General features: G+C 46.8%; 1 protein-coding gene across 1 annotated transcript in view; it reads left to right on the forward strand.

Annotated features, from left to right (window-relative positions):
- Positions 1–25,950, forward strand: part of LOC149340135 (methanethiol oxidase-like) — a 40,757-nt gene that overhangs the window by 1,947 nt on the left and 12,860 nt on the right. Inside the window, exons 2-7 of the mRNA XM_089548890.1 lie at positions 2,747–2,913; positions 12,636–12,821; positions 14,543–14,660; positions 15,403–15,585; positions 17,023–17,204; positions 18,310–18,388. Of these exons, the coding sequence (XP_089405016.1) occupies positions 2,747–2,913; positions 12,636–12,821; positions 14,543–14,660; positions 15,403–15,585; positions 17,023–17,204; positions 18,310–18,388 (915 nt within the window). The remainder of the gene's footprint in view (positions 1–2,746; positions 2,914–12,635; positions 12,822–14,542; positions 14,661–15,402; positions 15,586–17,022; positions 17,205–18,309; positions 18,389–25,950) is intronic.

The following is a 25,950-nucleotide window of genomic DNA, read 5'->3' on the forward strand; positions in this document are numbered from 1 at the left end:
ACTGTATACTGCACGTAGCAGAACCATATTTTCGTTCCTAAACGTCCGCCTGTATACCATTCCTCGTTCTGTGGCACCCAATTCAAGATTCGAAAGATAGTCACCCTAGCAGGTTCCGCTTTCAGTATATCCTTTACTCACATTGCGGTTCTAACGTTTTTTTACCGAGAATTTCAACGCACCAATCCTTCCTCAAACTTGTTTTGGTAACCCCTCTGTGCCTTGCCCCTCATATCAACTATTAAGCTTCCCACCTTAGTTCAGTACCCATGTGGACTTTTTCGATAATTTGCGAGGAAACTTTGCTGTGATCCTTGAATTTAACATCCCGTGCTCATGAGATCTTAATCTCATTACTTCATTTTTCGTGCAGCAATGTGAAAAAAGCACTATTTACCAGCTATCTTCAAAATAACCTTTGCGACTAAAATAGAGCTATAGTCGGGTACCCTTCAAAGGATGCCCCTCCAGTCAATGGCGTCGACCGATTCTCCCTCTTGACCGATTCTGCTAACCGGTGACTGCTCATTATGTCGCCTTTTCATTCTGCAGTTTGCCGCCGCGGTGCCTCAGTGGTTATGTTGCTCGGCTGCTGACCCGAAAGACGCGGGTTCGATCCCGGCCGCGGCTGTTGAATTTCTTTGGAGGAGTAATTCAAGAGGCCTGTGTACTGTGCGATGTCAGTGCACGTTAAAGAGCCCCAGGTGGTCGAAATTTCCGGAGCCCTTCAATACGGCGTCTCTCATAGCCTCAGTCGCTTTGGAACGTTAAACCCCATAAACCAGTCAACTATTCTGCATTTTATTTATTACCTCTTAATATCACCTACGTCCCTTATCCTCTGTTTCACTCTCTCATAATTTGTTTTTCACGTGCGTCATTATTTGTTTGCGATTATTCTTCATATGTGAACGGCTTGCTACCTTTAAGCTTGAGGGGCGCACAAGAACTTTAAGACAGTGCATTTATATCTGCCCCTCAACGGAGAGAATACGCAAAGCAGAGCGAATAAACAAAGCACGGGGCTTCCGCACAACCAACTTGGCAATGTTGCTGTGCAGCCGCTCGTACATCACGGATAGAGACGGCTCGCATTACCGATTTTATGGAAGAACGAGAAGCGGAGCTCGACTTGCGCAACGCCCTACCTCGCATCCCTCCTTCCGAGTCCAGCGTTCGTGCCCGTCCGCAGTCGGCGGCGGCTGTGATCATTCCCGCCGCAGAGCGCACGCATTTGCGCTACGCTCATCAACAGCTCGTTACGCCAAACGTTATTGCGAGGAGGAAGAGAAGAGTGGCGATAATAGCCGGCTGCGTAACTGCCCCAAAGATGATGAGCTCGAGCCGGGGCCTCGGGTGGCCGCTGTTTGCTAGGATTATCGATGTCTGGGCGGCCGGCGGTTGGCGAGGAGGGCTGCAGGAGCGTAGATTACTATGAGCGGCTGCCTCATTCTGGGGGTTAACGTCATCCGTAGGCGCCAATGCTATTCGTGCCCATTCTTCGGGGTGCTGGCTGACCAGGCACTCGCTTTTCATCTGTCGGGAATCCCTGGCTCAGCGGGACCTATTACCTGGCTCAGATTGCTATGTGATTGGCTTGGTGGCGCAAAATTTTTGGGAACGCGGCATCCAAAGACAACGGAAGGACTTAATTCAAAGCGATTTCTGCAAGTGAGGCTTTCTTCAGAGTCGCAGAGTGTCTTAATAGAAAAACTACAGAAAAGCGATTTCTGGAAATGAGGTTTTCTTCAGAGTTGCAGAATGTCTGAATAGAAAAACTATAGCGAGCCTTCGCCTGCAGCACAAAAGGAATGCTGCCCGGTGCGCTTGAGCCATAAGTGGCACTTTGCCCGCCGTTTGGACGGTCTAGTGTGTGTTCAACAACCGCTAATAAGCGGTTGTTGAACCTTTTCAGTATTGTTACACCTTTGGTTACGGGAAGTTCAATGTTGTTCGTCGTCCAAGAAAACATTTCGCACTAGTAGGCAATCGGCTGTTTTGGTGCGGTCAGTTATATAGGATACAAAGAAAGTTAAGTTTGAGTTCAAAAAAAGAAAGGCAAAGTGGAACGTGGCTATCAGCATAAGAGCGGCAAACGTACCACATAAAACGCTCCATGACAACCACGAGTGGCCCAAGGACAAGTTGGCACGAACTTCTGGATTTTGCAGGAGAGATCGTTATCTGTTGCGGTCGGCCGAGAGCAGAGAGGTTAACTAGGCGATACCCCACTCATACCCTACACGTGGGAAGGGGGGGGGGGGGATGAGGGAGAGAGACTGGGAGATCACTTTTCCATGTGTCCGTAGGCCATTACTGACAGGGTACACAGGGCACACAATGAAAGTTTATAACCTTGAAATCAATCCTGTGTTCTTCAAAAACTTGAGAAGTCCCTTCGCAGCTGTCCTTTGCGATGAGGGTTTAGTCCAATGACCCAGAATGTCTTCTGTAAGCGGAAGAGATTCTAAGCGGCGGAGAGTTGCATCCAGGGGGACACGCTCAAGCCCAATCTTAGGGCACTCGCAAACTAGGTGTTCTGTTGTTTCGTCGCAAGCAGTGCGTATTGCCACATTGGCTACAGGAAAAGCTGACGGTCACGTGAACACTCTGCCAAGGTGTTGCACACGGTGTGCCTCGTCGCTTCTCGCCCGCTAAGTATAGTATCGCATCGCATATTTCCTTCACCTACATTGCACTAGCCCCCCACAGCCTCACACATTTCCATGAAATTGCTGGAATGCAGGCTGCTGCGACGACGAATGCCCCGTGGGCTACGCCACCCCGCTGGAGGCCGCCAACAAGGGTCACCGCGAGAAGATCGTCTACGTTCCCTGCATCGTGCCTTCCAAGGAGAGGCCCGACTACCTGGCTGTCGTGTGCGTCGACCACGACTCACCCGATTTCTGCAAGGTGAGGACAGGCTACCATTCGGTGCCTCTACTCTGTGAGCCATTGCTGAATAGGATTTGACGGTGATCGTCCGCTGCTCCCATATTTTGTGGCTGTTTGGGTTCATTCGAGGTGATACTGTTGCTTCGGTCACCAGAAAACTTGCGAAAGATTGAGCGGTATTAGAGGATTGATGGTCAATATGTGCAGAACTGAGGAAAGCAACACGGTCAGCGGAAACCTAGCAAGGACATAAGAGCGCGGACATTTTTGTCCTGCATTGGGCTTTCGACATTTTATATTTGTCATGCGTACGCACGCAGTATTTGGCGAACAAAAGTTCTGGGAACATGACCACTATAAGGTCCGAAATACCTTCTGCAAGGCAGTAGAAAAAATTGAACATCGCGAACAATAATATTTACATCAATTCTCCAAATCGTACTTTCAGCAATTTATTCTAGAAATGCGCTTACGTCGCTGCTTGAAACCATCGTACACAACATAAGAGCCAAAGCGCAAGAATACACCATAAGCCTTCTTGACTTCGAGCCACGTTGGAATTGGTGGCAATGAGAGAGCAAATGCGTGCAGTGCACAAGCTCTGAACGAGGAAATCAAGAAAGTAAAAATTAGGGCTGTGCGAATATTCGAAACTTTCGAATAGCGCATTGAATACTCTTCGATTCGATAAAAACAAAGGAAATAATGCAAGTTATTTGTCTTCGTCACTTTGGTGTTCGCTGGTACGGCCTGGCGACACGTGGCGGTGAGCGGGGAGGACGACAGATCCTTCAAATTGTACAGATTTATTAATTTACATCCGGTCGTCATGTGTGTCCAGCATAGGAAAACTTGCAACAGGTCGCGAGGAGTACAACGGTCAGAGGCTATTGGAATTTGGCCAGAGCCCGCACTAAGCGAAGTCTTCCTTCCACTGTACACAACAGACCGGAGTCTGCCCAAAGCAAGACCTCAGCCTGCCTTGCATCGATCCGAACTGCGATACGATTTGTACGCCCACGCACGCTCATTATTGCGCCAAAGTTCTGTTTTGGCCAATCATTGGCTTTCCTGCCTTTCCAGAAGAAATTAAACATGAAGAAAACAAGGCGAAGTAACAACTCACGCGCATTTTCCACCAATCGTAGTTAACATGGAGATCCCCGCACCAGGGCGGCGCCTCGGGTCCGCCAGCGTTCCAGTGACTTTAGCCAGCGCTCGAGCACCGTGGCTCAGGCCAAGCACTGCGAAAAGCTCTAACTTGTTTTCAGAGCCGGACGAGAACACTCGGAAGTGTTCCCATCCTGCGGCCCTAAGTATGCCATTTTAGAGAGCTTTGATTTGAAACTCATTCATGATGAGTACGTCCTCGGAAACCCTGCGACCGCGCGACTCGGAAGGACCCCCCTCCCTCCCGCTTCTTCCCGACAGCACGCGGAGGCGCGCGCAGTCCCCGGCTCCCTCAAGACACTCCTCTTGCCGTTACTGTTTTTATTTTAATAGCCTGATCAGCCATCTGCAAGAAGCGCATGCTTCCCTAACTCAGCACTGCGCATTCAAAATCATTCGGAACGAATCGAATACATCGTAAATTTTTTGAAAAGTTTTCGAGTAACTGGCACAAAGTTCGAATAGGGCATGCCGTATTTTCTTTTTTTTTTATTCGAAGGCTTTTTCAAAAAACAGGACCCACTCCGACGCCACACAGCATGTGACCTGTAGCGACAGTGTTACTGGCACAAAAAAAAACTCAACGGGCACCGAAAAAAGGTAACTGACGGGACACAAGCTAGTCTAGTCTGTTGCGATGGCGATCAGATTCTCATACTTCGTTGGAGGGTCGTGAAACTGGAAATGGGGGGACCCAAAGTACTAGAAGTGAGTGCAATTAAAAAGTAAAGTTGTTCTAGTTGGTGCTGAGGAACCAGTTTCAGCATAGCGCAAAAAAAAAAAAACGGACAGCGAAAAAGGAAACAGACGGGATACAGCTTCCATTTTCGATGTCCGTGTTTTGTTTTGTTTTGTTAGTAGCAATGTGGCAACAGCGGTTACTTAGCACCAAGTAGCCCAGCCTTCCTCGAGCATGCTGCCGCCATCGATATTTGCTGCGCCGCAAAGAGGTCCATTCGTATGGCGGCGTCCATAATTACCATGCATATGGCCTTCAAGATTGGGCGACGCGACAAGGTTGAGCCAGGATGTGAAAACTCTGCATTCATGCCCGATATTCGAGTTCCAGGCCATGTCGATATTGGAGTTCAAGGCTCCAACATTCATCTCCCTCAACTCGGATTTGTTCTCAGGTAGTTCATTCGCTGTCGTCATCTGGAGGAAAACAGAATTTTCATATGCGTCTGACATGACTGAAATGGAGTCCGTATATACTGGCTTAGTGTTCCGTGGCCCTAGTGGAAATCAGGGTTGCGTTTAAGGACCGCTTCAGCGTTAACTGCACGACCTATAGCGGCATCGCTAGCACATCCTTGTTTCGCATCAGTGCTCGTTTTGTACGAATATTCGCACAACTTCGTGCAAATATTCGATTCGATTCGTATCAAATTCTGTTTTTTTCACTATTCGATTCGCATTCGATTGTTTCTGAAAAATACTATTCGGACAGCTTTACCAAATTGCCGAACATAACGGCATTTTTGCGGAGATGAAAGAGTCTAAATAGAATAATGAAGAAAATAAGGTATGCTTAGTAAAGCTGATCATAGAAAGTCATGCACACATCAAGAACATTTTAGTAAAGTCATTTTATGTCGCCTTGGCATTGGGCACGGACACCTTAGTTTTACTCTCGCAAAATGCACAAACCTACATGCGAGCTGTGCGGATAAGTGGCTACCTTAAACCGCATTTTATCTTCATGCACAAAGCTCTAGAAACTCATGAAGAAATTTCTCGCGATTTTATTCCGAATTCATGCTTTTTTACCGTATTCGTGCTTTTTCACCAGCAAAAAAAAAATTTCCTAGTACACTTTTTTGATTTTTGCATTCAAAGAAAGCTTCCTGGCCCTTTCCTTACCGTGGGAAAAAGTGCTGTTTTTTACAGATTTTTGTTTAATTTTTGGTCCAATTATTCAGGTTTAAAACTTGATGCTGCTCATCAAAATGAAGCCACTTCAGCAAACTTTTTTTATAAGGAACGTCAGGATCGCAGGTGAAATTTTTTTTTTTTTTGGCGTAGAGTAATGATCTTCGGCACGCTTATTTTAAAGTCCACTGATTGTATAAATACAAAAATTTTATTAAAGTACATAAACAAGTTTTTACAATGTAATTTTTATGAAATCCATTGCTACACCAAACTTGTAGAAATCCTGGCGTGACAAATAAGCGTGTTAATGCCTGCAGTCATTCGTAAGTTTTACCCAAAGGAATGGGGAATGCAGTGACATTCTTCAAATATTTTTAGCAGCCATTTTTTTTCTGCACACAATGTTGTATACACGCTACCATAATGCAATAATTACCGCTATGCCAAATTAGTGAGTGCAGAATGATAAAGTAAATCTGTTACCCCATAATCTATCTAGGGGCAATGAAATAAATCGCATGAAAATCCTGTATTGATTGTCATGCTACGCTTCTGCGTTCAGGGAAGTCTGGTCAGGAACACTTGAGAAAACTGGCAATGGAGTAGTAAAGCCGCTCATGCTGTCTTTGGCTGTGGGGCCTTAGTGTATCTCTCCCCTTCATTAATTCAGCTCTGCATGCTTTCTTTTTTTCTGGCGGTCCCCTTCTGCTCTGAATGCGAACACGATGGCTTGGATACGTGCCTGGTTTAGCGCTTGATCACCGTAGCCGTGTATGTGTCATAAAACACAGCACTCAAAGGTTCCGCGGTGTTAGTTTTTCTGGCGCATTCCGGCTCCCATTCAAATTTTTTCACAGCAAAAAATTTTGCCGAACCAAAAAGTAACTTGTGCGAGTTGATACTTTCCAGGATTCAAATATCTAATTATAGATGAGCTGACTGCATTCTGTAAACAAAACGGCGCCGATATGTTCGCTAGCGGCTGAGCACATTTCGTGCGCAAAGCTGCAAACCTTAGGAGGTGCCAGTTTTATTGGTCTGCACAAGCCACAGGTAGGCTTTTCTGGATCGCCGACAAGCTTAGAAGAGAAGTGTGGAAGCATTATTTAATCAGTTACATTTTATCTCCAAGCGGCGGAAACGGACCAGAGAACTTATATAAAGCGGCACTCTGAATTCAACCTTTCATGATAGAGCTCTCTGAAAACTGTATCTCAGTAAAACAAATACATCTAAAGACTGAGACGTTGCTACGTATCAGCATTCCAGCGAGATGGTGACCATTACCTCCGTTTGCGCGGGCAAGAAATGAAGGCGTAAGCTTTAAAAGTTTCAGGAACGTTCACCGCATGTACGAAGCACGTTGGCTAATACTGAGGGGGGGGGGGGGGGGGGGGGGGGAAGGAATCTCGTAAAGTTCTTCAATAGAGTCGTTAGTTACTGCTGTCAGCGTCGAATGAAACGCGAACAAGACATCAAAACAAGGCTTTAGTTGAGCGAAACTGGACAATACCGAGATCGATTTTTACTTCGATAGCGGGAATACTGCAGTGTAGACATGTGAATATATCCTGCCTGATTTTATTCTCCAGAACCTCATTTTATTTTCATGTGTTCGCGTTCCGATTATCCTGTTCTCGTTGCATTTCACGCGACGCTCAGGCAGTTGGACGAGAGGAATGCGGGATGGATTAAGGTGCGCTGAAGAGGAATCTGAACCCGTATTTTTACCGCTGGAACTCGGCCTACAGGTTCCCAGCGTTCTTAGAAACTTTAAATTGTTTTATGTGCGGTCGATTTTTTAATTTAAATTTCATTAAACGTCCCGGCTTCAGCCTTTTTCATTTCCCTGGAGACGGTGGGAGGAGTCAACCAACCTTTCGACCACTCCCGTGGCGGAGTGATACGTAGTGATCGGCGAAAGCAAAGAGTCCACGCGTATTTTTATTTCCGTGGGCCTAATTTGCAGCTATGTAGTCTCTGGGTACATCTATTTATTCACAGCAATCTAAAAAACAAAATAAAAGCGGAAGCAAAGCCTCCACGCGACTGCCTGAAAGGCACTCCATGCGTTGGTTGACACCTCCCACCGTCTGCGGGGAATTTAAAAAAAAAAGGCGGGAGCCGGTCTTTAATTCGATTTAAATTAGAAAAATCGGCCGCACAGTGCAATAATTCGAAGTTTCTAAGAATGTTCGGAACGTCTAGATCAATTTCCCGCGGCAAAATGACGAGTTCAGATTTCTCTTCACTGCAGCTTTAAAACGGGATTACCTTTTTCTTTCATCACACGCTCTTATAGGAGCCTGTGTTGTACTTAATTGACTTGTGGTGTTTAATGCCTTGAAAGGGCGCATGGGCTATGAGGGACGCCTTAGTGGAGGGCTCTCGATTAATTTAGACCACCTGGGATTCTGCGACGTGCACATGACGTCGTACAGCACATCGCCGCCTTTAGCCTTTCGCCTCCATCAAAACGCGACCACCGCTGCGTCCGTGATTACTGGTTGTCTTCGTTTTAGTGCTATAAAAACTGTTTGTTCGCGCCGTGAATCACCACTCGCTATGGCACAAGGCGCTGTGAGGACTCTCCTACGGCAGTTTAATCATCGTATCTTCAGTAGGACGTGGTCGACGGAGGGCCCCCTTTTTTCAAAAAGGTTCTCGCTGTGGTGTTCTGCGAAGTTCTGCTAAAATCATGTCACAAAATCTGACATGGGGGCGGGTGGATTCGATAGCAGACGACTGCTTTTTATGTCGCCGTCCTCGACGCTGTTGCTCGCCACGCTGTCTAGCTTGCTGTGACGAGAACCTACGCGAGGTAATAACGTGGTGTGCGGCGAGCCGATATTCTGACGCCGCGTCGGGGGTGAAATGCGGATGACGAAGTGCGTTGTGAAGTCAGCGCCACATTGCGGGCAGTCGCGTGCAGCGAAGCTCGTGTACAAATCGCGTGTTCCTCAGCTGTTCCTCGGCGTTAGCTTGACTAATCGGTGGCTTCTTTCTCGGTTGTTTCTGCTACACGCAGCATGAGTGATTGACGCTCGCCGCTGCAACACCGCTGGCGATGCAGGCACGTGTTGGGAAAACTGACTCTTTCTTCGTCTGCGATAAGATATGTGTATTCACAACCGCCAACCACTCAGTGAGTTGTTCAAGTGCCGATGAGGCAATACGTCAGAGCCGTGGACTCCCGATACGCAAAGAGAAGTCTGTCGGCAGTCAACAGCATTTCAGCAACGCTGACAGCTTGTCAGCAACCAGAGGCAGTCACGCGCGCACAGTATTGAAAGAAGGCGATAAGTCTTCGAACAATAAAGTAAAAAAAAAACAGGGGTGATCAACTGGATTGATGCGAGGATCTTTCACTGTCCAATCTATTAACGTTATGACTCTGTTCCACTTCAGATGCCATTGTCTTTCACTCCGAAATCTATTCAAATTCTGATTCCATGTTTATTCCGTTTCTGTTATTTTTCTATTCTTATTTTCTTTGTTTTTACTCTTTCTGTTCGTAATCTCTTCTTTTATTCAGTCTTGCTGTCATTCTTAACTCGGCGCCTCCTTACTCTCCAGCGGCCAACTGTAAGAGATGGAGAGAGGGAAATCCCCCCAAAAAACAGGTTTCACACACTCAAGTAGACCTCTTGTTTAGGCTAGATGGTTCACGGTGAAAGTAATAACACGGCGCGACCAATGGGGACATGGAAGACACAAACAACGACGAGACCAGCGCCACTTGCAACAGAATTTTTGTCGCATTAAGCATGCCTTTTTGTGCACCAGTCGTATCAGAGATACACCAAAACTACAATCTATCGCCATCTCCTGGAGTCACTGCTGGCGCTGTACATCGCGGCACATCAGTTGGCTTTGAAAAGCTGAAAACGAACCTTCGCTTCCATGATTGCCCGCTGCAGGTTGTGTTGACTACGCCGAAAGCCATGTGGTCCACCGTTCGCATCTGTTTACGAGCGCATATGTGTCCCGACCTGAACGCTCCCGCACTTCTCTATGCTTCGCTGCCGAAGTGGTTCACACTTGTAGTTCTGTGGCCTCCCCAACGCTCTATTTAATAGGAGGCCGAATTCGCAAAGCTGTTCATAACTCTCAACAGTTTCGGATCTGCCGGCGCCTTCCCACTTGCTACTCACGATGTAGTTGCCAATGATTCCTTTCTCACCCGTTCAGCCACCAAGCGTTTGCTCTTTCGCTGTTTGATCCCCATTGTCAGCTTTCTTAAAACCGTCCATTATACTGCACGTGTCCATAGCTCAGATGGCATGTACCTAACACTCCCACGGAAACGGCATTGCATCAATCCTATAGCCGCTACACATTGCGATCCCGGGAATGAATTAAATGTAGCGGTTATTCGTGCTATGTTTCGTAATTTGTTTCTATTGGAAATAGACTGCTTTTAAAGCATTAATTTTCGCCTTTTGGCGCTCAATGCACGCTTTTCCTTTCCTACTGCTCGGGCATTTGTCGGTATCTTTATTTTCTATACGTTGTACGGACTTTAGTATGACATACGCATGGTGACAACACTTAACTTCTGTGCTTGAATTTGTAACTAGATAATGCATGCTTCCTACACCGAATCGTATTCGCAGTGCTTTTTATCGGTTTGAGGCAACGGGGCACATTTCGCTTGTTTTATGCATAAAATATTTCGTGTGTTCTGCAGCCACTGACAACTACAAACTAAAGTTTGGACGCAGTTAAGGGGAGGCTGGGGTGCTTCATTGCGCAAGTCATTTTAGTTCTTGTAAAGAAATTAATCTTCAACTTCAATAGAAATTGGCGTTTAGGCAATTCCGAGGCGCTAGAAGAAATTTGCGCTCTTGCGCCGCAAAATCTCCGATATATAAGGGCAGCCATCTTTGCTGACGAGTCCATTTCCTCTTACACGTGGCTCCAGCTTTCGAAACCCAGCAAGAACGAAAGAAGCCTAATTGAGTCTCGAGGTTTCAGCGAGAGTGTCAGCGCGCAACTTACTTTAAAGAAGCCGCCACCGCTTCTTCGCGAAGACCTCTACAAGCGTTGGGCCCAAGCCGCGGCTCGCGCAATTTGTCGGCGGTTCGGACTCTACCGCACCTAGTTCAAGGCGGCCGTGTGCGCCTAAATGAAGCTCCCGGTATGCGAGAAAGTGTGTCGAGCATGTAAGTGCTGCTGAAAATTAGATTTCCATTTTCTGTTAGCGCCGGACGAAGTCTGCACTAGTCAGCACTAGTATTGACGAACTGCTGGCTCGTTTATTCTTTCTTTTTCAAAGAGCGCCAGCTGATAGACCAGACCAATAGCATGAGTCGTACGTGCGCTGCCATGGGCCTCCTTGGAGAACAGGAGCACTGCCGGGTTTTCGCAACTTCTCGGAAATTACTTACACACGCACAGCGCCGTAGCCGTTTTTGCCACATTGCTACGTTTAGTAAAAATATTTTTTGGGGTCTTTCCTTGTTTGCGGTATATTGGCTACGAAGTAGCTCGTCTGAGACTTAATCAATAATTTCGTCGTAGCGTGCATTACTTGTTGTTCGCACATCCTTGGGTTTTCGCATTAAAAAAAAAGCCGGTTTTCTTTTCGCGAAGTGCGGTAAGGTGCGGAGAAACATGCTGTCGCGTATTATACCTCTTTCCATCTATCACTCTAGACAGCAGCCTGGTGGGTTTCATTACTTTCAAAGAAAACTTCGTCCCGGATACAAGAACTGACCGCCGAGACTGTTGGCACTAATTCACAAAACGAGTGTTGCATGAATTACCTCCAGACCATTTTCAACGGACGCCATTTTGAGCTGCTTCCATAATGCAGGCTTGTTTATTCGCCTTTTTTCCTTCAATAACTGGCTCAGGGAGCGCGCTGAATTCTACATTATTTTGCCATTCACATTATGTAGTGAAATGGTACCAAAGCATAGTTGAAAGAGGATAGCCCGCCCTCAGCTGCTTTCTCGAACTATCAGCTAGAGGAAGGAAGGGCATAATACAAAGGAATATGGTAGAAAAATTGATGTCGCGACAGATACTGCCGTTTGCCACACGTTGAACTTGGCGCAAAAGGTTCTCGTGTAATTGAAGAACTCAATGTTTAACCCGCCATATTGAGAAGCTTCAAGAGCCTACTAAGTGTTTGGCTCGGCACAACATTTCTGCCATTCTGTGTGGAATTCAGTGTAAGTAATGCGTCGGTGCTTGGATAGGAAGCTAAGCAGTGCAGCGGAACCGACAGTAGTTGGCAACCACTGAATACGGCGAAAATGTTTTCCGTAAGTTCTTTGTAACTGCACTGAAGGAGTATTTCTCTTTGCTGTCATTTTTACTGTCACCATGTTGCATCTATGTAGTATTTAATACGTCACGTGTTCCCAAATCACAACCGGCGAGGACACGGAGGAAGGGAAAGTTGGGACACCCTTCACTCGTCTTTTTATTTTTTTTTTTTGCGCAGTAGGAATCCATAGCGCTTCGTCGCCATCTAGCACATGCCTGCAGTGTCCAATTTCTTTAGCAAATTTCCAAGCAGACTACTTCGCTTAAAAGCTCCAACTTTACAGGTCTTAGTTTCTATGGCTATAATACTCTACAGATATTTTTCCACGCAGCTACTTGTTTGGACACGAGAGTGTTCCAAAATGTTAGTTAGATCTGTGGCTGATTTGTGCACTTCTGGCTCCACGGCGCATGCGCAGGTGATCTACCGGCTCTCGATGCCGTACAAGGGCGACGAGTTGCACCACATGAACTGGAACACGTGCAGCAGCTGTTACGGCAAGCCCAACAAGCGCCGAAACCGGCTAATTTTGCCGAGCCTCAACAGTGATCGCGTCTACGTGGTGGACCTGAGCCACAATCTCAAGAAGCCCACTTTGCTCAAGGTGCGTACAGGCGCGTCAGCAGCCTTTACAGCGGCGACTTTTTGTCTGAGCCTCTACTCAAATCTCTGCTCCTTGCTACTCTTGAAATCGGCGATTGCCCATCCACACGAACACGGCATATTTACTGAAATACCGCATAAATCGGTAAACCCTGCTGCCCCGATGACAATGTGGCGAGGAAGGTGTCCCTCTAACGCTTTGCCGCAGTTATTTCTTGACCGCTGTGTGTGTGCACTCGAGTGGCAACGTGATGTAACTTCATATTATTACACTGCACTTAACTACCTATTTAGTGCCCACACACAAAATAGCACCCATATGCGCTTTGCCTCGGGCAGTATCCAGCTTTGTTGCACTTGACCTTGACCCGTCTTGACTCATCCGGGACTTTGAGTTCCCTCCACGCGGCTCGTACCGTTTCTTAAGCGTCTGTGAAAGCGCTTCTGGGGCGGCCATTTAAGTGCTGTCTATCAATCTTTCCAGCTGTCTCTCGTAATTCCCGACTAAGCTTCAAGGGCGTCAGGCGCGCTGGTCATGCAGGGAGGCAATAGTGCTTTGGTTTCGCGAACGGACGCAGTGACATTCGCTGGCCACAGCGTTCGAGTGCACCCATTAATCTTTCCGGATCAGATAGTTTTCGCGAGCAGCGGGTGCACAGCCATTCTTTCCCGCCCGCCCGTCCGGAACCGCCCGTCCGCGGTTCCGTTTTGCGCTCTCATCTGGGTGCATCAGGAAGGGCATTGTGGTTCAGACTGCAGCTCATTTTTCGTTTCGCTTGACTTACTTCGCGCTTCGTTTCACTCCAAGTGCACTTCCATGTTCGTGTTAAGCAATGCTTACCTTTAATTATTTCCTGTGCGACCGTAAGGCATTATAGAAAAAGTCCTCAGAGAGCCGGCAGCTCGTTTCGAACTTGTCGATGCCACGGCCACTGCCAAGTGTGTGCTTCGCACGTCCTCACTTGGCTCACGTCTCCATATACTTGAGGCCGACGCGGGACCTCTTATTGTAACTCTAGCTTTACTTTATGCGCTCAAAGGGCAAAGCACAACGTCCGAAAGTTCTGCAGGGAATTTATTGGCATTGCTAGCACTTCAGCAAGGCGGTTTACTCTGCGCAGCAGGTATAGAGCGTGGATGCTTGAACTGATTGAAGTGGGGACCGATTGAGCTTATTGCTAAAAGGCCGCGAGTTAGACTGATTTTAAGTGACTTAGCGGCATATCTTCCAGGGGCATCAATAGGAATGCAGCGACAAGCAACTGCACTCCATGCTGCAACAGGAGTGTACTAAATTGTTTCTTACGCTCGAACATGTGCTGGCTATGCTACCTCACAGCCTGCCGCAGCTTTCCTGTCTTCACTGGATTATCAAGCAGCGTTCTCATAACTATATTCAAAGAGCTCTTCAGCTTATGAGGAGCTCGTTGCTTAGTGACTGATATTTGCTGTCGAAAATAGCTGCAAAATACATTTGTCGTGCTGCTCCGTCTTGTGTGGTGTTTATTGTTCATTATTGTTTAAAATACATCTGCCACGATGTTCCATCCTATGTAGTCGTCTTCGCTTGCAGTAACAACCACGTGTTTGAGATGTGCACGAACAAGGCAGAGGAAAATGTACTTGAAGATGTTAAAAGCTCGAAAGTACGATGGTGTTCGTGAGTTGAGTGCGGAGCACAAAACGGCCTACTGTTTGAATGAGGCGCTACTTCTTGCACAGGTCATCGAACCCGAAGAGATGCACGCCCTCGGTCTGGCCACTCCTCACACGCCGCACTGCCTCGCTGACGGAAACGTCATGATCAGCACCATGGGGAATCCTGATGGCAGCGCTAAAGGTACTGCGCCGTCTCGCGGTGGGCTGGAGATATTATTATAATTCGCTGCATGGAACTGGGTGGATTCCAAGAGAAGGCAAGCACGAGGCGGCAGGAAGCTATAGGCGAGCGGATAAGATTGAGAAGTTTGCGGGGATATGGTGGCCGCAACTGCCAAAGGACATTGTTAATAGGAGACATGGGGGAGGCATTTGCCCTGCAGTGGGCGTAGTCAGGCTGATGACGATGATGATGGTATGAGCACTTTTGTAGGAGACGGTAGAGGGTCGCACTGTTTGGGAACAGAGACATCTTCAACTTCATGGAATACGAATATTAGGCAAGAGTTGTGCACGCAGGCCATTATCTTTGCTACAAGGATTACTTCGCTTAGAAGAGTTTCTCTAACATATCGCAGATGTCGAACTGAAAGTTGGCACTTTTTTGTAAGGAGGGTTGCCCAGTGACAAAGGTTGCTCTGGTACCCAGATAGAGGTCGCTGCTCCAAAATGGGCACGAAGTACCCAAATTTTGATTACAGTGGAACAAAATATCTCTTAATACGCTGCTATTTCGACAGTTTGCTGGAAGAATCCAAGTGGCTGAAATTGGAAGGCAATCACTGCGGCGTTACTTATAACCACGTTGTGTCTGAGTGGGAAAAACTCCGCCAGATGCAGTTGACCTTTGAATTTCGAGCCGCAGACCACTCTGGTTTTGACCAGCGTCAGTCAGTAGTTTTCTTTCCATCGTTCTTTTCCAGGGTGCTTCTTCGTGCTGGATGGCAGTACGCTGACACTGCGCAGCGTTTGTGCCGGCCCGTGCAAGTGCGCCGCCTTCGGCTACGACTACTGGTACCAGCCACGACACAACGTCATGATCAGCAGCCAGTGGGGTGCACCTTCCGCCTTTAAGAAGGGCTTCGACATGAAAGACGTAGAAGACGGTGAGGCCCCTTGCGATTTAATCGGGCGAGTTTGGGTGCGCAAGACCCCAGGATCTCTTCCATGTTTTTATCTTTTCGGCCTTTCCTCACGCGCAGTGCTCAACTAATTTGTTGATACGAAGTACGCAGCCCCATGGTGATACCCCAGTTTTGACAGTATGCTAGCAATTGCTGGGTGAATAGCCAATGTTACATTTTAAAGAAGTCGAAGCGAACTTTCGCTGACCGTATTCTATCCTGTCTTGTTGATCAGAGAAAGCAGCCAACCGCGAGAGACATGGAACCATTGACCCAAGTGTTCGAGAAAAGAGTAAGGGAAGCCAGTCAGACCTACCTCAGATTCACTGTGCTATTTAGAAGAAAGGTCATTGAAAGGACATCACCGTCGGGGAGGGAGATGTCTGGGTCCACTGTCTGGAGCCGATTAAACAAAAAACGAAGACTTGCGACGCTGCCCAATGGGTTTCAGCAATGCCACACCTTGCCCGATATCCACCTTGAAGCGTACAGCGACGTCGCCTTGGCGCTGTTTTTGCGCCTCCCATCCAGAGGTCGTAAAAAGCGCAATTCGCTCCGTACTTCGAGCACGCTGCAAAAGAAGCCAGAAAAAAATATCACCCTGAAAAAAGTATAAACTGCAGTGCTTTACAAGGATCCGAGCGTTTATAGCTCGAAGGAGGCAGTGTATAATGCGGCTCGCCGCGAACCAGACAAAACCATCTACTACGAATTTTTTTTTCTTTTGCTGTAGTTTACGACGCAAGGATAAAAGACCCTTAACCACAGTCCTACATGAGTTGCCCTACTTTGCTGATGGACCACTACCACTAAATGCGACCGCCGTAGAACGCTGCATGCTAGGCGCCAGAGCAGTGCTTTTTTTTTCTTCAGTGTATGCAGTCCATGCAGGCGCATGCAAGTGCCATGCGCCTGGTTATCTTGAGCAGCTCATAGAATACGGGGAAGCGCGCACACTGCGTCGCAGCCCGTACGAACACGTTTGCGCAGTGAGATCGCACGTGTGTAATCAAAAAAGTATATTTTGTGTAGAGTGAAGCGCCAGAGCCTTCTTTCTCCACTTCACCTTCCTTGCAGAGCTCTGGCGCGGTGACTATGGCGTTTGTTTTCCTTAGCTCAAGGCTGCTGCTAGATCGGATCCCGACCTCAGCGACACATTTTATTTCAGCCTATATGCAAAAACGCCCTCACGCTGAGGTTTCAGTGCTGGTTCAGGAACCCCACGGGATAGAAATCAATACGGAGAAATTCCGCAGCTCATGTGTGTTCGTTACTGAACGTGAAAATTATTATCCACAAACCATCACAATCCAGCAAAGTGTTCGGTAGCAGTCGTTGTGTACACTACGCGCCCTGCACACTTGTGAGAACAAATTCTTGGACACGAACACTGCGGGTGTTCCCCTCTCTTGTGTCCAGGAAAATACGGCACGCACATTGACGTGTGGGACTGGCCCGGGGTGGTGCTGCAGAAGAGCCTGGATCTGGGCACGGAAGGCTTGATGCCTCTGGAAGTGCGATTTCTCCACAACCCGGATGCCAGCGAAGGCTACGTCGGATGCGCGTTGGGCAGCACAGTCTGGAGGTTCTTCAAAGATCAGGTTGGTGACAGCAGCTTCGCTGGTAACTGATAGTAAACTGTGCGTTCGGAGAAAACGTTTCTGCAGCAATGTCGACGTGCGTCGGAACAAGGCCGTCCATATTCTGATACAAAGCCGTGCGTGCGCCTTGAGAAAAATTTGGTTCTGGCTCCAGAAAAGTACTTACCGTTCCAAAATGCGTAATTAACGACTTCAACGTTGTGTGAAGTTTCTCGTTTTTATGGTATTTTGTTGCTTTTTTTTCCGAAGCAATTAACCAAGCTCAGCCAGTAACGTTCCTAGCCCTAAATTCGGCATTATTCTTGGTGAAAAAAACGCATGATTATACGCCTCGAGTACTTGACATTTAGGCTATTTTTTCTAAAAAAGATATTTTAGAGTGCAGCCTTTCGGCGCCCGATCCTGCTTTCCGCGTCGGTGTCGGCGTAGTCGTAGTTGTCGGCGTAGTCGTAGTTGTCGGCGTAGTCGTAGTTGTCGGCGTAGTCGTAGTTGTCGGCGTAGTCGTAGTTGTCGGCGTAGTCGTAGTTGTCTAAGTAGAAGAACGAAGCGCCACCTGGATGGCGGCGGCCGCGGGAAAATTCCGGAGGGTGGCTAGCTGCGTAACACGCCACCTGCCAGTGGTAATGGGTACCGTTTGAAGAGGTGCGCTCAAATTTCGCATTACCGACTACAGTAATCGTCTGAATGTTTTATGTATACTGGACGTCAATTAAAGGATGACAAATACCGATCTCGACACCATTCTGTCGATACAGCTCATAGTGTATAAGATATCGGTCTAGACTCAGTTTGTATAGGGATGTGAAACTCGTTCAAAAGAATAAGTTGCTGTTTCTTCCCATAGACCCAATTCATTTACAGGTCGACGTCATATTGGTCCCGTGTAATGACTGTTGTGCTTTCCTAGTTAGGTCATTTATACTCTTGCTCATTCTGGTCGTTTCTCACCAATGCTTTCAAGCCTTTCACAAATGATGGGCGAGCTTGTCTCGCATTCTGATAGAATTGCACGCGCTCTTCTGTCAGTCAGCAATGAGCTTTTAAAACAACTCCAGTTAGGCTGTGTCTCCATCAGATTATTTCTTAAAGCGCACTTTTCTTACAGGAAGGCTCTTGGAGTGTTGAAAAGGTGATCACAATCCCACCAAAGAAAGTGCAAGGATGGATTCTTGACGAAATGCCAGGTAACTACTTTTGCAAGTGTTTCACTGTCATACCTGTAGGTGTCCACATTTGTTTGAACTCAATTCAAGCATCGACATAAAACGAAAGTAGGTGGAGCTGTTATAATAAGGTAAATATGGTGCTGCCTTTCATATATGCTGCATGGAGCTTCCCCCGAAAGGAGTAAACCATGCATTACAGCGCGAACCTTTTGCGGGTGAGGAGTTAATTTAACTCGCTCCTCTCTACATTCATGTCAGTGGCAGTTAACTCATATTTTGGTTCTAAAGTAATAACGAGATCTTGTTGTTTCATTTCTTATGCACACATTCCAGTTTGCCTCAACAGCCTCTAATTCTGCGTAATGTTTGCAATAACTCAGGGACAAGCTGTTGAAAGTTCAACTTTAACGCTGTTCGACGTTGTTTCGACAACAGGAGTCCTGAAACACGTGCGATAAGACACTTTTAACGAGCATATATTAGTGTGTATTCTGAGGGAACTGCACTTCGCCGTAGCCTTCAAGAACTCCTACTCAGTAAGACAAGCCTACTGGTGAGGTCTTAACTGACATTTTTACTTTCGTAATGGTATCTCTTGCTCTGCACTCTTCAGTGGTGACTACAGGGCAGGTGAGATTAGCCACATATTGACCATGTCGGCAGTTTTTGCTTCTGTCGTATATTCTAATGAAAATATTATTCCTGCCATTACCCTAAAAGGCCAGTGTCCTCTAAGAATCTTTTAGTACGTCTTGAAATACATTTAAAAGTGATATTTGATTATTTGCTTAGCATTTAACAACCTTCTCTCTGTGAACAGCCACGATAAAGCACGTTCACGCGCTGTTTTGCTGACCACTTTGAGCTTTGGGGTTAAAGGCTCTTTTGCAGCGTTCCTCTTCAATAAAAATAAAAGCATAAATAAAATTCAACGAAAGCGCGTTTTTGGTTGCACCATATGCCATGTGCAACCGTTTGCGAGAGCAGCGCTGACATTATAACGGCCGGGTTTTTCTTGTGGGCGTTGCGACATCTGCGTAGGTTTTTTTTTTTTATTTGAGAGTAAGCAGTCCGGAGAAAAATACATGTGCACAGCGCCCTATAGCAACTAAGGCTACTAATCACGGCAATTTAGCCAAAAAAGGATTTGAAACCTTGGCAGTATTGCATGGTTTCGCAAGTTTTTCTCAGTCTTCTTCCCAGTTCGCGGAAAAACGCGCTGGGCGGATTTTTTTTTTTTTTGACTGACGCAATCTTGTAAATTTTGGGAACTGTGGTGGGGTCCGTGGAATGCCAACTAGGACGTTCAACTTGTGCGTCGAGTTGCTTTTGAGCCATTGTAGACGTCTTGCTTGGACGACGCAAGCTCGAAAAGGGGCACTGGTCACCTATACAAATTGAGGGTTTGTTAAGAGCGCTAGCCGGACAGGCGAACGTGTCTGCGCATTACGCAATACGATTTCGCACGAAGACAATATGCAGGCATATGGCAGTTCTGTTTTTTTTTGTTTTTTTTTTTACAGGCTAGCTATTAGTGGCACGTTGTACCGGCTTATGCAGGCAGCAATGTGATTGTGTCCATGTCCGCGGCCGCGTGAGTGACCACTTACGTGCTAACGCTAGGCGCCGGCACGCAGATGTACGGGGGAACTTGGCTGATAACAGTACGTCACCCTTCCCTCGCTGGCGCAGCTGCTATCGGTGTGGCTTGAAGTATACTTAGCTTTGATCGCTCGCCCTAATCTCGACCCGGATGAACTACGATAACGCCGCCGTGCAGGCGCCCCTCAGTACACGCGTAGACCGTGGCGAAGGCCCCAAGGAATGCACTGGTAGAGCAGATTGGAAACGTCGCCAAGAAAACAGCCCTGAATTACGAAAAACGAGGATGCCGGACTTGGATGTCAAGCGGATCAACGTGGTGCTAATCGGACATTCCTGCTTCGGTTCAGCGATAAGCCATTTGGGTTCCCGTGTGCCATTCGTGACACGAATTCACAAGGACTTCCTACTGCATCCCAAGCCTAGCAATTCTGTGTAACTGCGATAGTTCAGTTAATTTTATTAGGTTCGGGTCGTTTCGGTTCATTGCAGCTTCAGTTCAGGTACCGAATTGATACAGGGCATACAAAGACTCCGCAGGGCACAACAAGCACTGCTGTTGAGTTCAGGCTCTGTTCAGTAAAGTTAAGCTTAGTTTCGTTAGTTAAGTTCAGTGCAGTTTTGGCGCAGCTTTATTTCGTCTTGACGCTTCGCTTTCACAATAGCCTCGTACCGTATGTAGCACTGCCGTTCAGATCAGATGCAGAAGTCGGGCAAATAGATGTTGAACTCGGACGTTCGAGCGTAGGTCCAGCGCCTAACAGGCCTCCTTTACTTCTTTGATTTGCAGCGCACACAACTTCCACGAATTTCAATAGCAGTTGCTGGCATAAGGCACGATCAGTGCATTGTAATTAGGCTAGGTAAAAGCGGTGGTCTAGCGCTGAAATTGGCGACATCTTTGGTGCTCGTCTGACATTAGTTAATCAAAATATCAGCTGAAAGGTCTTATCAGAAACTAACGTAGATGTTCAAAGAGCGAATGACATTAGTTCAGTATTCTGCAGTGAATTTGTTTACAACAGTGGTCCGCCGGCTGGTTATGTTCACGTTAGTATAAGGACCACATCTACTTGTTACCATCTGTATGTGTTTGTGTGGAACTCTTAGTTGGCGAGCAGTCATTTGTCATGCATGGACTGGCATAGGACATGTATTACAATGCCTGTGGAAGGCTAGGAAGTCTAAAGGTGAACAACTGCTGCTTCTGCTTCTGCTCTTTGCTGAGCTGGAGGCTCATTTGAGCATAAACTGCATCGCAGGCATATTCTATCGCATTTCATCAGTCACTGGAATGCAGTGTATACTTTCTGTGCTCCAAAAGCGCAAGTAGTGCAGGCATATGAGCTCTCGCACATTTTTTAGAAAAACACAATTTGACGCACAATTAGTGCGGATTTGCCTGGACACGTTATCTTAAAGAAACTGTTTACTGCTCTAAAGAAAGAGACTTCCCCTGGCCCTCGGGAGTTTTGCAGCGCTTTGAGTGTTGCACGCTCCGCATTGCATGGCCCGAAAGCAAAGCCGGTGCGCGGAGAACGTTTTAAAAACACTGTACCTCTCAGGCCAAGGTTTAATCGTGCCACTGTATGACCGTCTTCATGTTCTGTCATTCGAGTTTTTGTAATACCGTGCTTTACGGTCTCCATATTGCTCCAGATGACGAGACTCACTGTTTAGTGTGAGTTCGCCATATTTTTCTTTGTCGAAAATACATTCTAGATCACCTTTTACAGACACGTGCCAACGGGATGGTAAACGGCGTTTGAAAAAAGTTCAATTTTCTTTTGCAGAAAGAGTCCTTTGTGCAGGTTATCGAGACGTAGCGAGAGGCAGTACGTCCCCTTTCCACACGCGCGCACAAAAAGAAATATAAACAAATGCAGTAATGGTGGAGGCGTCCATTCCTTTTTTTTTTTTTGTAGAAGCGATATAAAACGAAGAAGCGGCAGAATTCCGAGGTGGTGACGAAGCGTGGCTACGGCCGCTTATCTGTTTTTTCAGCCAGTGTCCGCTTTGGCGGACGCGGTTGTTGCTGCGACGCGCGTATTTTCTTTCCTTTCTCTATTTCGTCTGATCTTTTAACTCTCCTTTATCTGCACGTGGCAGCGTTGGTGGCTCGGCTGGAGCCAGTTGGCAGGCCCGTGCACTTTCCTTTTCATTCTTCTCTCAGTCGCAACAACAATTCCGAAATTTTTAACGTGATAGTTATGGGTCTCGTGTCGCTGAAAAGCCGGCTTTGTTGTCTGCGCCGTTGCCCGTGAGCGAAAAATCCCGATGGAAGCAAAGAACTACTGAAATTGAGCTAAAAAAATTTCGCCCTTGGTGGCAATCGAACCCGGCATCTCGGGAATGCGAGACGGGCATGCTGCCCATAGACCATGGAGGCATTTTTTTTCTTATTGCCTTTATTTTACAATGTGAACTAGACTAGAGGAATCGGAAAAGAGATCCGGTCTAGAGAATTGTAGCTAAAAGTAAAAGATTCAAGTTTGTCACTTTATACGATGCCTTTAACCACTCAGGTACACGTGGCTCAGCTTTTAAAATTTCTTCGATTTTGCGAACTGAATCACAAAATACTGAACACCTCTGACGTGAACATCAGCATGCCCAACAGCCATTCGGTATTTTCGCATGCTACGTAAACCCAATCGCATTAACATATCATACGGCACATGCTCATCATTCTCGACAACCAAAAACCGAATTCCATTGGGAACTAAAGGGCAATCTTTCATGAAAGTTCGTTGTAAAACATCACAAAAGAAAACCGCATCCCAAAAATTCATACACATATTCAACAGTTCAACGGAGGCTCGTTGGTTCATGCTGAATAAAGGTGTACCTATAGTGAATGCGTAGTCGTCTTTGACTTGCTAAAGTGTTTGAGGGACACGTACTGACGCGTACTTGAGTAATTGCGGTGTGCTAATTAGGAATTAGGTAAATGAGTAGGCGATGCGAATGGGACTCAATAACGGTTTCTCGTTCTGTTAAAGGTGAAGCTTGAGCGCCCCCTAAGTTTTTGCTACGCGCTTTGAAGGCAGGATCTCGCACAAGTAAGAGAGCTTCGCAGTTGCGTATTGGATTCGTTAACTTCAGCACTCTCTGCATTTACGCGCATCATTGCGCAATGAGAGCGAATAAAACTGACTCTCAAGTGCTCGTATGCGCCGCACGCAGCCAACGTTGCAGTCAACTTCATATACACGATCTACACGCTATGATAGAGGTTATTGTGGCGCCTGTGAGGAAGTGACAGAAGCCTTTTGTGGGCGAAAATCTGGATTGCGGTGCAGTCCAATAACGGTACAGGAATGGTGAGGCAAAAACCCGGTACTAGAATTCGGCACATGTCTCTCATTCCCCTAAATCTTACGGTTACACAAATTTCATAAAAGCGGATGAGTGACCTGACGTTCAAGTCGGACAGCTATAAAAAAATAATCGTACAATTTAACCTCCTAAACTTAGGCATCTTGTTTCACTTAGACGATAACAAGCAGACGTCGACAGGCACACGGCTATCTATATGCCAACGCGGGCTGTGGATGCTATGAGTCAGGGCGTGCCACCATTTTCCGTGCTCCAAGAAATTTGATCTGGGAGATTAGCGGTTTATTTTACTCCTAGGGCGAACGTCGCGACAAGTCATCGTAATCTATTGCATATTGGCTAACGCGAAAACAGATATGGCCATAAAGGAGGCGGACAGGGCATACGTTTCCTTTTTGTTTCCGCTAGTGCTCTCTAAAAAATGAGAACTAAACTGAGTGCTTCAGCAGGCAACTTAAGCATTTATTTTTACCGCGGTGAACAAAAAAGTTTTACGCCACTACGCTCAGTTTCAGCACTTAATTATTGTGGTAATCAAGCCATTGTCATTTTCTTTAAAGTGTCGTACTTTGAGGCAGGCTTCTTTCCGTGGAGCACGCGTGGTGCGTGAGACAAACGGATAAAACTGAAGATTTTAGTTTCGTATTGCACTTACTTTTTTTCCGCACCGGTAACTGCCAATGGAAAGCCAGTGCCAGGCTGGCCACGTTTACTTTGACGGGCTGCTCTCTCCAACGCCGCCGTCGTAAGTCGGGATATGCTAATGAACTGCGGCAGAGGTTCGAAGAAACCTGATCAGTCGAGCTGATCCGCTAGCAAATAGCGCGTTCCTGGCCGGCTGCTTGCGCCTTGATATGCAAATTCTGAAATTTGGCCGCCCAAGAGCGCGGTTGAGATGGAGCGATTTCTAATCAACGAACTAGATTAGACAGCCGGTTCGTGCATGTGACGACAAAGGAACACTTCGCAACGTCTCATGCGGTATTGTTCTTTCTTTTTCTTTTTAAGTTTTGGTTTAAACTTGCGGTGTTGGCTACCATGTGTGTAATACGTGTATGCAAATCTTGTGTCGATATATGTGTGCGCATGCTTTCAGAAGTCAAGATATGAGAACATCCTCTTGAAATATCAGGCCGGAGCTGTATGTAAAATTGTTTGCTGAATTTATTGAACACATAGGCGAGCGCGGTTTCAGTGTAAAACCCCGACTATTCCGCGCTCAGTTACTATGCCCATTATGCTTATGTCATTAAGTCAATTCAAAAGGTGGCGGCTGCAATTAAGTCTAAGCGAAGCTTTAATGCAGTGATAGTTCCACTGTGAAAAATCCAGGCGCTAACAAACTCTGTGTTGTTTACAGAGTTTGTTAGCGCCTGGATTTTTCAAAGTGAATGTATACGAACAGCTCAGCTTTCTGCCCTGTTGCAAAGTTCCACTGCACTCGCTATTGTTCGCATACTATTAGCTGTGTACTTTTCTGACTCGTTAAAGCTGCGCTACCTCTTGGAAACGGGAAACCTCTCTGTTAGGACATGTCGGCGATATGACAACCTCTCAGCAGGCCCGTTAACTATGCGCAATTTACTGCTATTTGCTTTTTAGCAAGGCGCGATTTAAGTCTGGCCTATAGACCTTATGCAAAATTGCTGCCGTCTATCGGAGAAAAGAACCAGTGGAAAGCAGCCGTGTTAGAGGATGACTAAAGCTTTTTTCGCCTCTGCTCTCTGGATTTATGCGCGCCCTGCGATAGCTTCCTTACGGCTGTGCTGGCTCGAAAGTCTTATTTCCTCTCACTTGAGCCTGTAAACATGACTGAATGGTCAGTCGACCTGTCTCTGCTGCCCAAGTTTCCAGGTGACTTCGCAGACACTTATTACGCGTCCAAAACACTTTCTGAACGCCACCGGGTACGGCGATACAAGTTTTTCACGGAGTCCTACGTCAGTCTGCCGGCGCCGAAGACCAAGAAATGTATGAGGCAAATACAATTTTCGTTTGCAGCTAAGAATGTGCGCTTTTCGGTCTAGTTTGAGTCAGTTTTTATTTGGTTCGATACTTTTTGTGAACGGGCGTGCCGCTTGCTGTTGTTGTGGTAGTGTTTTCTGTGTTGCGTCGGCGCCGAAAGCAAACGAGCGTAAACCTCACGTTCATGGTGGTAGTGTCGAAAAATGTCCTCTCAACATGCGACGCTTTTCATTTTCGTTGAAAAGTTCATGCAGCATTTGTTTGTTTGCCCTAGTGCTTAAAGTTGTTTCGCGCGGCGGGCGGCCAGTTCGTACTAGTGGTGAGCAGCCTTGCGAAGAGCCTCGGAGTGGTGTGCTGCATGATAAATGAAGTGAATCCTTGCTAGTGTTTCCGTCGAAACAAATATTCGCACTAAAACTAGCGCGTGTAATCACTGCGGCGGATAACGCTAGGAGCGACGGTTCACACAAAGCGCTACCCGTACCTCTGAACAGCTGATCACGATTACTCTCTTGCGAGGCCGATAATCGCAGCACTTCAAGGGCAATCGCAGGAGAAAAACAGCTTTTGTGTGATATTTTCTTCGTGCCTACAAAGCTTATTTCTAATTTCATTGGCTCCATGAAGATAACGAAATGTGTTGCGCGATGCCTCGACATGTAGCGACGGTTCTG

This window comes from Amblyomma mixtum, chromosome 6 (assembly GCF_055824585.1).
Source record: "Amblyomma mixtum isolate Tamu chromosome 6, ASM5582458v1, whole genome shotgun sequence".
NCBI classification, from domain to species: domain Eukaryota; kingdom Metazoa; phylum Arthropoda; class Arachnida; order Ixodida; family Ixodidae; genus Amblyomma; species Amblyomma mixtum.